The sequence below is a fragment of the Pleurodeles waltl genome, chromosome 8 (genome assembly GCF_031143425.1).
Source record: "Pleurodeles waltl isolate 20211129_DDA chromosome 8, aPleWal1.hap1.20221129, whole genome shotgun sequence".
NCBI classification, from domain to species: Eukaryota; Metazoa; Chordata; class Amphibia; order Caudata; family Salamandridae; genus Pleurodeles; species Pleurodeles waltl.
In genome coordinates this window covers 1,145,207,507-1,145,222,139 of record NC_090447.1, presented here as the reverse complement: position 1 = coordinate 1,145,222,139, position 14,633 = coordinate 1,145,207,507, and the positions used below count along the sequence as shown (strand labels likewise).

Below are 14,633 nucleotides of genomic sequence, written 5' to 3'. Positions count from 1 at the left end.
ACACATTCTTCGGTCCCGTGAGCGAGACCAGAATTCCCAGATCTCTGTAATGGAAACCGAGGCCCTAAGACTGGAACGCCAGCATGTAAACTCGGCTTCGGCCTCTACCATGAGGCGCCTGACTAGGGTGAGAGAGGATATCAAACATATGATGCTGGAGTCGGCCAAACACATGTGGAGAGCCTCAGCAGCCCGAATATATGGATGGGGGGGATAAAAACGGGAAACTGCTGCACTGGTTAGCCACCCGCCCCTTGGCCGACAGAATTATACCCGAGATCCTAGAGGACTCGGGCTCCCTTGTTAAAACATCTGCAGAAATTGCACATAGTTTCGCCTCCTACTATACGCGTCTATATGCCAAGCACCCACGCCCCCCCATTGAGAGAGAGACCCCACTACTAAACGATATTACCCTTCCGAGGGTGTCCCCAGAGGCGAGAAATAGATTGGAGGAGGCCATTACCCTTGCAGAGATTAGCAGTGCAATATCCAGCCTGGCAACGGGCAAAACCCCAGGCCCGGACGGCTTCCCAGCAGAACTATATAGTAAATGCAGTGACATCCTGGGTCCCCACCTACTTAACATGTACCACGAAGCTGAAAACCAAGGCCGCTTCCCCACTGAGATTGACCAAGCGACAATTGTGGTGATCCCCAAAACCCAGCCCCCTTCACGACACTGCTCAGCGTACCGGCCCATCTCGCTCCTAAATGTCGAAATTAAGGTACTCTCCTCGATCCTTGCCTCCAGACTAAAGGAGGTAATGCCCACTCTGGTTCACCCTGACCAATGTGGCTTCATGCCTACCCGTAGTACCAGGCACTGCATTAGGCGGTTACATCTGGCTTTGGCGCACCGCAAAACTCTGTCACACAAATACTTGGCACTACTTCTGCTTGATTTTGAAAAGGCCTTTGATACAGTGGATTGGTCTTACCTCGAGCAGGTCCTGCATAAAAATGGGCTCGGACCGAAATTCAGAGGATTAGTGAAACTCCTATACTCCAATCCGACTGCCCGAGTCCGGGTGAACGGAGTAGTCTCCAACCCGTTCCCCATTGGCCGTGGAAAGCGACAGGGATGCCCGCTATCCCCTCTACTTTTTGCGCTAGTAATAGAACCCTTGGCGATACTACTGAGAAGCGACCCACTGATTGAGGGCTGGCACTGGCCCTTCGGTTCGGAAGACCGAGTGGCATTATACGCAGACGATGTTCTCCTGTATATCTCCAACCCACCCAAAAGCGGCCCACGCGTCCTAGAAATCCTGAGACTTTTCGCAGAAGCCTCAGGACTGATCCTGAACCCAGCCAAGTCCCTGCTAGTCCCCCTACACCGCTCTCGCGACTGTATAGACTGGCAACGAAACATCCCAATTCGGAGAAACAGCTTCAAATACCTAGGAATACATGTTTCACTTCTCCCCGAGTTAGCGTGGGAACTTAACATCACGCCACTAACAAAGAAGATCAAGCTCGACCTCCTGCGCTGGAAGGTGCTCCCCCTGAATCTACTTGGCAGAATAGCGCTGTACAAGATGATGATCCTCCCCAGGCTCCTATACCTCCTACAGAACTTCCCACTTCCCGTCCCCACGAAATGGTTCAGGGAGATGGATTCCTTAGCGCGCCAATTCATATGGGGCGGAACTCACGCACGATTGTCGCTTAAAACATGTCAGAGGGACATATACGAGGGGGGCTTAGGCATGTCTAATATCCAATATTACTATCTAGCGATGCATACACTTGTAATTAATGACTGGGTGGGAGGTGGTTGGTCAGACCCCGCATACAAACTAGAACTACAAACAATGGGCTACCAACAGATCTTCGGCGCCCTTTATGGGAATCCGATCCCTCGAAATACCACAGATATAACCAAAGTGGTACTAAAGGGATGGCGGACGGCTCAGACAGTGACGGGGTGGTGGGGACGCCTTACCCAACAGACCCCGCTATGGCACGGGAGGCAGCTGGAACATGTGGCAGGCCTGGAGGGCCTTCAGACCTGGGACAACATAGGTATCTCCACTCTGGGTGATATCTGGGAAGGGTCACATATGCGGTCCTTTCAGGACCTCCAGAAACAATACGCCTTGAAAAAGACACAGTTCTACCGATATCTTCAGTTGCGTCATGCCCTACTAGTCCACGTACAGACTGGGGACACCATCCCCGAGCATAGCCTCATGGAAGCCAAGGCTCTGATGGGAAACCTGGGCAGAGGAGGGGTTTCCCAGATATACCGCACCCTAACTACCGTCGCGGCGGGCCCCCTGGGAGGACTTCGCAAGAGGTGGGAGGATTGGGTGGGTCCCATGGAGGACATGGATTGGACAGAAGCACTGATGGCCCTGCGCTCTCTTACAATGGCCACTCGCCTCCGATTAATACAAACCTACTTTCTGCATGCCGCATATCTCACGCCCGACAAACTACACAGAGCGGGCCTCCGCTCCTCAGCGGAATGCACACGTTGTGGGAGCCCCACAGCTGACTTCTTCCACATGGTATGGGCATGCCCGATAATAGCGGCCTACTGGGGTGCGGTTGTGCAGGAGATTTCTGGGGTCTTACAAGAGGAAGTGGAGAGGTTGCCAGTGCCCCTCCTCCTGGGGGTCATGGGTGACATTGGGCTGCGAAGATCAGACCGGACCTTTTTAGGGGTGGCATGCCTGGTGGCCAAGAGGGATATAAAGACAGAATGGAAGGCAAAGAATGCGCCGACACTGACTAAGTGGAGACGAGGGGTGGATTGGTGTGCGCAGCGTGAGAAACTTATATATGAGGCCAGAGGTTGCTTAAATAAGCATAACAAGATATGGGGGAGGTGGGAGGGCACAGCAGGCTTTTAGGTTTAAAGATTGTATATTATATGTATCAACAAGGTGTGGGGGGGACCTAGGATTCGACCACCATTGTTTAAATGCCCGTTGGCATCATGTTGAGTTGTATTTATTACTGTTTTCATGCAAAATCAATAAAAATGTCTTTATAAAAAAAAAAAAAAAAAAATTACCCTCTGCAGGGCTCCCCACCTTCCGTGCAACATGTTTGCCAATTTCTTCATCAATAAAGTGAATTAAATGCTGAGTCTCCTAATCACAGCTCCCACCTCTAATGATGTCTCGTGGGTAAGGCTGGGTCAGGCCCCACCTTGGGAGTATTTCCTGCACTGAGCCATGGAATCCATACTAAAATCAATTAAATCAGGATCCCCTTTGGATCTTATTCACACTCTGATAAGAGGCAACATTCCCCCGGCATGGAAACAGACCATAGAAAAAAACATTATTAAAAAACCTACAGCAAACCCTCTTCTGGCAGAGAGCTATAGAACCATTTCGCTGCTTCCAACATGCTCTCGTTCAGAGAATGAAGGAAGTTAAAATCATTGGAGATGCCATCAAGTGGCTTGAGGCTTTCCTGGATGATAGGATCTTTCAGGTGTGTGAAGAAGTGTTTTTCTCAAATGTACAGTCTCTGTGGTGCAGAATTCCATAGGGATCCTCTCTAAGCTCTACACTCTTTAATCTCCACGTACTCCCCCTAGCAGATATTATTCATGCATATGGTCTGGTCTTTGTGTCATATGCTGATATGCTCAGATCATCCGTTACCCCCTGAGTTTAGTAGCACGTCATCGCAGATTAATTCATGCCTCAAGGAGGTTGCCAACTGGATTTCTGCAAGCAACTTGAAACTGAATTGGTTTAAAACAGAAGTACTGGTGGTCAGTAACAACAGCTTTAGGTGGCTGGAACTGTCATTGCCAGGAAACCTAGGAGAAAAACCGAAGCCTGCCAAAGGAGTAAAAAGACTGGATTTTTAGAGTGACAAAAAACGTCTATGGAAATGCAGACTCGAAAACTGTCTGGGTCTTGTTTTGTCCTCCAAAGATACCTTAGAAAGCTCTTACATCTGCCACCACCTCCTACTAGAAGGATGACAGTACAGAGATTAATCTGTTCTTGCCTGGACTATGAAAACTGCCTGTATTTAGGGGGTCCAAAGTACGTGACAAAAAGCCTTCAAGTGGTCCAGAATGCCACAGCCAGAGTGCTGTACAAAATCCCGAAGTTTCATCCAGCAAATCCAGCCTTAGCAGCCTTGCAGTGGCTGCTGATTCAAAAAAGAATACATTTAAAGTGCTCTGTATTGCTCATTGTGTCCTACGTAGGAAAGGTCCACCCATCATTTAGAAAATCCTTGCTAAATAGTCCCATGGAGGCCTCTTCGCACCAGCTCCCAAAGGCTTCTGACAGTTCCAAAAGACAGTAGAGCAAGAGTTGGTGGACGTTCCTTTGCATGCCTCGTACCCAAACTCTGGAACATTTTCCCTCACACACTTAGATTTCAGCAATCGGAAATTTGCATCAGAAAACTCATCTTTTCTGAAGCCTTAGTCGAGGTAATCACTTCAGAAGTGTTGTTACTAGCGCTGTGCACTATACAAATAACATGTGACCTGACTTGATTCAAGTTGATGGTGCACTATAAGCCTCAGGTATATGTATTGAGTATAACATGGTGCAAACATCAAAAGCAGGAATAACCTTCTCTGTACATATCATAGGACATACCTACTCAACAAATGTTGATTAATCTGTTGTTCTCCAGCTGAATTCAGACCTGCCTGAGTTTAAAAGTGGATATCAAAATCCCTCCCAGATGTGCCTCAGGCACCCTATACAACACTACACTGAGCCTACACTATAAACCAGCCATTGCCAACTATCAGTCTTCTTACTGCCTGGTGAGGGGAATTGTAGTTGGCATCCACTAAGGATGAAAAACACCATACATCCTGTCCAACAGAGCCTTGTACTCCACTGGAGGCAAAAACAAAAATATGTTGCCTCTTCACTGTACTTGAAAATATTAGGCTCACTGAGAAAACAGGTAGAGTAGGCCAGAAAAGGCAAACGTTGCAAGGGGCACAGTGCTCCTAGCAATGTAAGAATATGGATCCTTACAGCCCCTTGTATTAAATACAATTTGAATCTGGTAATTACCTTGTTCATAGGTCCTCCTTTGTAGCCAAAGCATAACATTCTTTAAGCCCATACCCACAGTGTATGGAGTACTTTCTAGACTTTACAGTTTTCCATTTATTTCATATCAGATACATTTGCAGTTATTTGTCGTTCATGGTGACTGCCAAAGAAGTCTGGGTATTCCAGCAGATGGAGAATGGCTTGTATAACTGTGTGGCATAAAGCAGTAAATGTGACCCCGTGACTGCATTATTTGTTATTTTTGCAAGGGAGCAGCAGTTTTCACACTATTTGGTAAGGGATGTTTTCCTTCGGGAGTCCTGCAAAGCAATGAGTTTCTCTTCACATCTTTTGATGCATTGTCTGGATCCCAGTGCTCCAGTAGCTAGATACAGAAAGAGTCTTTTAGCCATGAGCCAGGACCCCAAATTTAGTCCATTGGTAGCATTCAGGGGGATGGGTTTTGCAAGTTATGGATGCCTAGAGATGGAAAATATGTGATAGCAAGCCATCACTCTTTGCATTTGTCTGATATTATTGGATTAGCAACCTTAGCCAAAAAATGGTTTTCATATTTTTGATAATTAGCATACAAATTCATCATAATATGTGAAAAAGTAAATTCAATTCCACCAGATTCGTTAAATTCAATATAATTTATATTGTTAATTGTAATAATAGCAGTATAGTCCTTAAAATAATAACAAAACCACTTCATTGTATTCCTCATATATTGATGTAGATTATGTGCATAATTTTCACTTACAATTTCAAATAATAATAGTTGTCACATCTTACATAGGCAATGTATGTCATGAGTGAACTTAAATACAATTTTATCATTCACATTTGTCATCATCATCATCTTCTTCTGGATAGGTGTCATCATTTTCTGCGTCTGTTTGATTTTCTCAGGCGGGAAGTCTGCACATGTCTGTGCACTTGAGGTAATTTAGACAGCAGACACATGTTGGAAGTTTGCACTTCCTAATGTAGTTGCATGCTAGTAGAACTAACACAGCCTGAGGTGCTGGCTGCCCCTCCATCCAGTTCACTACCAGTTGCTCTGCTCCCTTGTGTTTTTCCAACTTCTACCTTCTCCCCTTTGGACTAGGCGTCTGTGGATCATTCAGAAGATATCTCTTGCTTATAGCGGCTTGATAATTTGCACATTCTACATGTTTCTTCAGACAATCCCTGCAAGGTGGAAGTTGATGACTGTCTATCTCACCCTTCTTTGCTCAAAATAATTGATATCTCAAGTCATTCATGCGATGAACCGAAGATATTGGTGCATACAGAAATCACGAGAATTACTCCATTCGTCCATTATTTTTTCAGAGAGATCCCATTAGTCTCCGAGCTGCAAATATGTTTCCTATGTATGTCTGTTGGCAGACAGGATTTTGAATGCACTTCCTTTTCCCACAAATGCGCTTACTGTGTCACATCCAGTAAACGTATAGAGACCTATCATAGCTCGGCAAATATTTTCACCAAGAGTTGATGCTATTTTCCCAATGTCAAGAACTTGTATGCGGATTTTAGTACCACATTTCAGAAACAATTTAAACATGATTCTGTCATGGAATCCCAAACACATAATAAACACATTAGTGTCATCTGAGCTTATCATTACTGCCTCATAATCCTCATTAGCTGCATGTGCAGCATGCAGCAACAAGCATCCATCTTCTTCGTGTGTACTATTGAGATTGGGCACTTTGTGGCTCCCTTCGGATCTGATTTTGTAGCATTTACCTTCACAGTTTGCAAACAGTGTTTTATTCTCAGGTTTCACAAAATACTCTGGTTTCCTCCATTCGTTAACAAGAAATTCGATGAGAGTTGTTTTATTCCTTACGTGGCTTAGGAATTTCCTCCACTGTCTGACAATGTGGAAAGGTGAGATGCCCTGTAGCTGGTTCCTGAGTTCTCCCCCTCTGATTGTCCTTTTGATGTTCTTGATAGATGTCTCATTGTGCGTATCAAACCCAACACTGATTCTTTGACTGCTATTTCCTTCCTGCAAAGCCATGGACAAGACAGATATAGCCACCCCATCAAAGTTTGATTTCTCTCCTTTTACTCTCTGAACAAGAACCATACCATCAATCAGCGTGGTTGAATTGCTGTCACAATGATTTTGACCAAATAGTACTTTGTCTGCTTTCATGATGATTGCCCTGCCTTTGCTGTTTACTGCCTTCTTCTTGGACATGTTACTGAAAGTTTTCAGTTTATTCATTTTAATTGGACCATGAAACTTCTTAATAGGTGGATTATTCTCAAATTGCTCAAGTTTGAAGTCTGTATAGCATTTTTCACCTATTTCATGCTCATCCATTATGTTGGATACTATGGCCCTCATTCTGACCTTGGCGGTCGGCGGAGAGGCGGCGGTCGGACCGCGAACAGACCGGCGGTCAAAAAAATGGCATTCTGACCGCGGCGGTCACTGCTGCGATCGACCGCCACTTCCCCACTCCGACAGCCACGGCGGTCATGACCGACGGGCTGGAGTCTGCGCACTCCGGTCCGGCGGTCGACCCAAGACCGCCAACGGTATCATGACCCTGCTTACCGCCGCGGTTTCTGGCGGTCGGGAACCGCCATGCGAACCATGGCGGTAGGCACTATCGGGGCCAGGGAATTCCTTCCCTGGCACTGATAGGGGTCTCCCCCACCCCCCCCCCTGCCCCCCGAGTCCTCCCCCCACACCCTCCACCCCCCTGCCACCCCCCAGAGGTGGTACGAACCCCCTCCCCACCCCCACCCCGACATGCACATACACGCACCCCGACATGCACACACCCCCAACATGCACATATACACACCCCCTACACACACACATACACAACGGGGACACATACCCGCACACATACATGCCGACATGCGCACCCGCCGAACTACACACATTGCCCATAGGCACAGCAGCACTCCCCGCCCGCATGCACGCACTCACACACCCCCTCTACACACTCACACGCACACCCCCATGCACGCACACATCACACAACACCCCCCCACCCCCTCCCCTCACGGACGATCAACTTACCTTGTGCGTTGGTCCTCCGGGAGGCGACAGGAGCCATGGGGAGGTGACCGCCAACAGAAGACCGCCAACAGAAGACCGCCACACAGAAATGTGGGTCGTAATTCTGTGGGCGGTGTTCTGCTGGCGTGGCGGTGGAGGTTGACCAGTCTCCACTTTCCCGCCGACCGCCAGTGTGGCTGCTGGCGGTTTTCCGGCGGAACGCTCCCAGCGGTCGTAATGCGCACAGCGGCATACCGCCGCGGTCGGCGGTCTTCACCGCGGCGGTAACTCGGCGGTCTTGCGAAAAGACCGCCAAGGTCAGAATGACCCCCAATGTCTTGAGATGTCTTTTTTTTGCCGTGTTACAGACTAATGAGATCATCTGGCCCAACAAATGGGTTTATTTAGATTTGAACCACACTGACAGCTCTCGTAACAGTATCTTCGCCTTTTTCAATTTGTGACTTATGTAGGTCTGCTTGAGTAAGATCTGATCTGTTACAAACCATTTTCCTTATCTGACCCAAAAAGGTGCTTCTGTGTTCAGCCGTCATATAATACCTTTTCACAGCACCGCATTGACTTTGAACCTTGTCATACCACTGGAGTCTGTGTGTCGTTGTTGACTGTTTCCTCTATCGCTTGATCAAGCAGAATTCGTCCAAACGGAATAACATCTGACAGTTGAACTGAAAAGCATTGGTTGATGAAGTTGTGGTGTATCTCTGGATGTTTCACTGCAAGTTATATAATTTATAGTATACAGGAAGATATCTAGCGTACTTCATTCTGTCATATGCAAAACACCATGGAATCATAGAGAGCATATGACAGTAAGATGTAAATACCAATTTCCTTCTCAAGCAGCATGCAGCAGAGCCAGCAAGACATTTTCAACAGTATCCACATGCGACATCCAAAATGCAGAGAGATATCCATTGTCATGGCAAAGATGTTCCAGAAATACATCCCACAGCTGTTTTACTACGGCTAAGGTAGAATTCTACAAGAGGTTGTCTAATCTCTGTTGTCATAAGTCACTAACATCCTCAATGAAGGAGTAGACTACCTGAATGCCTTCATAATTCTTCACTTCAGGGGATACATTCCAATCAAGCCAGTCTCAACATAGCTTCATAGACATACTTGTGTACTCAAACTGCACTATTGTACATACAACCTTCTAGTACAAATGATATTGATTCTTCTGCTATCATGTCTGCTTCAATGCAAAGTCTGCCAAGGCAAGCTTCTTGAAAGCGTTTTCCAAAAATTGATATCACATTGCAGATGGTGTGAGAGGTGCCCATTTGAAGAATGATTCTGCCGTACCTTGCTTTGTTCTTCCACATGATCTCAGTTGCTTTCGCGTAGAGGGCTTGATCCATGACCACTACAGTTTTCACCAAATGCAGTGATTCCCTTATAAGCTCTGATTGTTTCACAATTTCAGAAACAGTTGTCAACTCAGTTGCAGGGCCAATAATGGTGTGCAAGTAGCCAATGGAATCCTGTGATGCACTAACTAGTTCTGTAGTACTGATGTTAAATCCTAACTTGGTATTATCTGTGTGAGGCTCGCTTCTTGTCTTGTAGCAACCCAGATTATATTAATATTTTGTGCAAACTTCAGTTGGGCAACACATTCCGGCATGACTTTGTTACTTGTCATCAAAGGTTGAGGCCCAGCTCGTTCACCAGAAACATACATGAACAATTCTTCAGTGTTTGTGAGGTCAATTTTCTTTGCTTTTGTGTTTGTGCTTGGAAGAGGAGCTTTAAAAGGTTGTGGTCCAAACAACTTGGGCAGCACAGGTATACCGTTGACCCAATGAGTTGTCCCCTTACAAGTAAGAGTCTCTTCCAGCCTGTCAATGTTATCCCGTGCTAAGTTAGTGAAGACATGAGGCTGAGTGTCAGCTGGAAGAAAAATTTGCTCATTTAACATAGCAGCAAGTTACTGAAGCCACAAGGTGGTATCATTTTCTTCCAGTTGTGAGTATGAAATCAAATGACCGAGTCTGTATAGAGTGCAAATGATTTCGGCGTAGCCTATCAGCATTTTTACGACGTATGGGAGCAACAATTGCTTGGGGGGACTTCTGCTGGCCACTTGTGACTGCGTACATAATGTCCAGACTGAATGATTGCAAAAGTAATGCAACCCTTTTGGATGGCTTTGTGTTTTCTGGATTTCCTATCAGAAGTCTCAATAAGAAGTGTTTAAGGTAATCAGGCACTGTAAATGAATCTTTATCAACGTCTGATGGATGATATGGCCATGGTGTTGATGTCAAGTTTGTTTTAATCAGTGCTCTTATGTGTGATGATGTTTGATCAATGATCTTGTTCATGTCTGTTGCCTTAACCTTTCAAACTGATGATTCTTTTTTCAAACTTTGGTTTTCTCTTACAATGTCCTGTAGCATGACCCCCCTATCAGGTTGGGCCAGTAATTTTCCTTGGTTGTCTGGGAATATGTGGAGGCTGTCACCGAACCCGGAGTCCAATTTTCTTCTTTTATATTCTTTGTTGGTTAGTCTATTCCCTATATTCCTCTGTGTGTCATGAGGGTTTCAAGCCTTTCCGTGAGAGTCACCCAAGGAGTAATCACAGTTCTAATGTATTGAAATAGTTCATCATATGCTTCATCTCTCATATTCTTGTAGTGATCATCGGTTTGAATGCTAGATGCATGGTCTTCCTCCTTTGCTTTAACCCGTGTATAGTCCCTGTAACAAGATGCATGAAAATGAGCTTCTGCAGCCAGTATGTCCCTACTACAAACTTCTAAGATCTTTGAATCACAATTAATGGTTGCACACTCTTGAAGCCTTTTGTCAACTCTAAGCTCCATGTCCTTGAATCATTTCTCATGCGTTGATGTTCCCTTTTGTAGCATTTTATCTTTTTGACAAAATATACATTCTTCAACATACACTTATGTTCTTCTGTTTAAGGTTTTACTCGTGCACTCATCCCAGTATCGTCACTGACACTTCCTCCAGCTTTTCGCTTAATAGTCTCTAAATTATACACTGGGGATCAGAGGGACAGGATATGCTTGTTTCAGTTTTCTTCATGATGCTGCACAGTCATTCACCACCAGCTCTGGAAAAATAAATTATGAAAAATTATGAATTTTACTTGGTGTACTTAAGATAACCAAACTTACTATTATAATTATCAATGTATATAATCACATTTACTGTAATTGTATTTTTAATAAAATTCACAATAATTTTTTTTTTATAAGAATTACATTTACATCAAGGTATCTTGGGGGTGGAGTAGTAACTCACAAAAGGCAAAGAGTAATGACTTGTTATCACATATTTACCATCTCTAGGCATTCATACCTTACCAATTAATTATATTAGAACCCATTCCCCCCAGTGGTACACAAAAAATGGTTTGGAGCAGGTCTTATCTATAAGAAGAAAATATTACCTTCAGAAAAATGCTTGTTTTCTTGTGCACATTTCTTACCAAATAATGCCAATGCAGGTAAGTGGATTTCTTACCTGGAAGATACCATGTGAGAGAAATAAAATAATGTAGCAACCTATGTGGAAAGAAATAAAGTAATATATAATCAACTTTTCTTTTTCATGTCCCTAACTGCATGAATGAAAAAGCTTTTAAATTGAAAAGCACATGCAAATAATGTGAAAGAATGTTGAAGCATGATTTCTCGTGAAGTATTTTAATGTATTTTTTTTTTTTTTTTATACTTTGAAGGTTATACTTTAAACTTAACCTTTTCCTCTAACCTACTCTTTTCAGTGGAGAAAAGAACTGTGTAACTGTTGATGATCTGAAGCCAGCAACTGATTACCATGCAAGGTAATGCTGCATATTCAATAAAGAATTATGAGGAAGAGCTGTTGTACGTTAAATGTTCTTTCCTATACAGTTAATATTTGCTGGTTTAGCCGTCTTTGCATGGATTCTCTTGCATGCCAACAGAGTTAACACTTATATTCTGAGTCCATTTCTCTTGTTTGAACCTATAATACGGTGTCTTTATGCTTGGATGATTTAGCTATTTAAAATGCTCAAATTCTGATTAGCCTCACTTGCCTTGCATGCAGTAATATACTTCCTACAGTAATTGGTTTGAGGCTCTGAGATGTAAGTAGGTATGTAACTGAAAAACAGTTTATAAAGCTCTATATACCCACTGACCTGTGTGACAAATGGTAATCCATCCCCAAAAATCCTTTCTCCTTACCGTCTTTTGCATAACCTCTGAGGGTGGTGGGCCACAACTCCTGTGTGCTGCCATATTGCCCACCTGAAACTCATCTTATGTATGCTTAGGTTGATACTCTTGAAGTAACAAATTTCCTGTCTGTTCTGAAATCTCTGAGACCTTGCCATATTTTTTCCTACGGAGTAGCGTTTATATGTGTATATATAATAAGAAGGTTTTATGTTATTGCTGAAAAAGAACTGTATTCTTCTAGTCAGGAAGATTATGCCTCTCTCCACAGTGTTAATGCCTTTGACGATGATCGTTGTGTCGCCAAAAAGAGTCCTCTATGCTGGGCCTCATAATTTCTTTATCCCTGTTTGTCCACTACTCTGAATTGTGTCTTAGAAGACTGGGCCAGTCAGCACTCAGGGCACTTCTTCTTTTTGGGGCCTGCATCTTTCCTATTGATGCCGAAGAATGAAGATGTGCAGAGCTTGATGGAGCGTATGCCCTGAGTGCCAACAAAGTTACCCCTGAGTTGACCTCCACCTTTCCTGATTCGATCCTCATTGAAAACTCTGAACATCTTCAGCAAGGAAGACCCATTCAGCATCGAATAAGAAGAGTTTGGTGAGTTCCCCAATGTGCCGGCCCAAAAACCCAGCCCTGAGATCAATGGATCCAAATCCGGAGAGCCAGAAGAGGAACTCCAAGATGGAAAGGATAGTTTCCATGAAGACCCTGTCATCCTCAGTTGACCCTGAGCCTCACACCATGGCCACGCTGGGACGCATGTGTACGACTTACACCCATACTTCTATATAGGCCTCTAAGACATATAAAAGGCCGCACCTTGGAGCTGAACACTGCCTGCTTGTGGTCAGGTGTGGAGCCCCATGCACAAGCCACTGCCACACTTGGCTGAGCCACCACCCTCAGGCTCTGGTAGGCACTGAGGTAAGACATAAAAGCTGAAGACGGGTCCAACTAAGCTTGTCAAGTCCTATCGGCTCTCGAGTCTGACACAACATGTTGGCGCTGAACCTTTGAAGCCAAAAGCAGCGTTGGTGCTGAAACCAACATGCTCCAAAATTGGTGACAGACTACAATGCACGTCTCATCCTTAAACTTCTTCAACAGCATCTTGATGAAAGGCATCATTGGATCTTTATTGGCCACCTACTCTGTATACCACTGAGAAGACTTTGCCCAAAAAGGAAAGACACGCCTTTGAGGGCGCTCCAGAATTGGACACTCATCCTCAACCAGCACCTCCCAATAGTCTAAGGACACTACTGTTAGCCATTCTCCTCTAATGAGCCCTTCACAACCTACTCCACTACCTCCACCACCTCTTCCCCCATCCTCCATAATCTTCATCTTTTCCTCCTCTGTGAATTTTCCCTCAGGAGTCACGGAATCCTATTCACAGGCAGGTAGCTCCAGCCCCTACTCTGCAGCAGAATATTTTGGTGCGCCAGTCTGCCTGCACCCTAGAGATGATCCTTTGGGGAACTAGTACAACTTTTGGTAAAGTTGTTTTTTAGATTGTCAGTTTGAAAATGCCACTTTTAGAAAGTGGGCATTTTCTTGCTTAAACATTCTGGGCCTCTGTCTGCTTGTGGAAACCACGTCTGGGTCAGACTGACATTTGGGTTGTTTGTGAATTCCATCTAGACAGTGACTCAAAGGGAGCAGGGGTGTAGCCTGCATATCCTGATGGGTCTCCTGGGCTAGATTGGGTCAGGAGGAGCTGACATGCCTGAAAGGGCTGTGTCTGTACACACACAATGCAGTCTCCAACCCCCTGGTGTGTCTGGGGCCAGGCCTGGGCAACACAGGATCTTGTGAACAACAGAGACTTTCCTTTGAAGTTTGTCTACTTCAAAGGCAGAAATGGGTATAAGTAGTGAACCAAAACCCCAGAATTTCGGATTACTTCTGGATCAAGAGGAACCTCTGCCAAGGACAAGGAGAAGAATTGAAGAGCTGGAGTACTGCCCCTTTGCCCATCAGTGTGCTTTTTTTGGTTGGCCTGCAGTTGCTGCTTCTACCTTTGAGAGGACAAAGATAGGACTTTGCTGTGTTTCCCTGCTTGTGAAGTGTCTTCAGGTGCTTGGACTAAGCTTGCCCCCGTTCTGAAGTCTCAGAGCCATCAAAGACTTCCTCTGCCAGCACCTGGACTCTCTTGCTGAGATGCCTTCCCTACCAGTTGGTTTCTAATCCAGTCCCTGGGCCCCTAGAAGGAGAAGATGGTGGAACCAAGACTGACATTCACGCACGGGAGCCATGCAGGAGAAAAATCGATGCAGCATCTGCTTTGTGGCTGAAAAAGTGACGCACCACCTGCATTGTGGCTGGGAAATCCACACAACACCTGTGTGTGGCTTCCAAA

General features: G+C 45.0%; 1 protein-coding gene across 2 annotated transcripts in view; it reads left to right on the top strand.

Annotated features, from left to right (window-relative positions):
• FNDC3A (fibronectin type III domain containing 3A) overlaps positions 1 to 14,633 on the top strand; it is a 1,418,915-nt gene that overhangs the window by 771,989 nt on the left and 632,293 nt on the right. For both annotated transcript variants that reach the window (XM_069205374.1, XM_069205375.1), the window contains one exon: positions 11,827 to 11,886. In XM_069205374.1, coding sequence (XP_069061475.1) covers positions 11,827 to 11,886 — 60 coding nt within the window. The remainder of the gene's footprint in view (positions 1 to 11,826; positions 11,887 to 14,633) is intronic.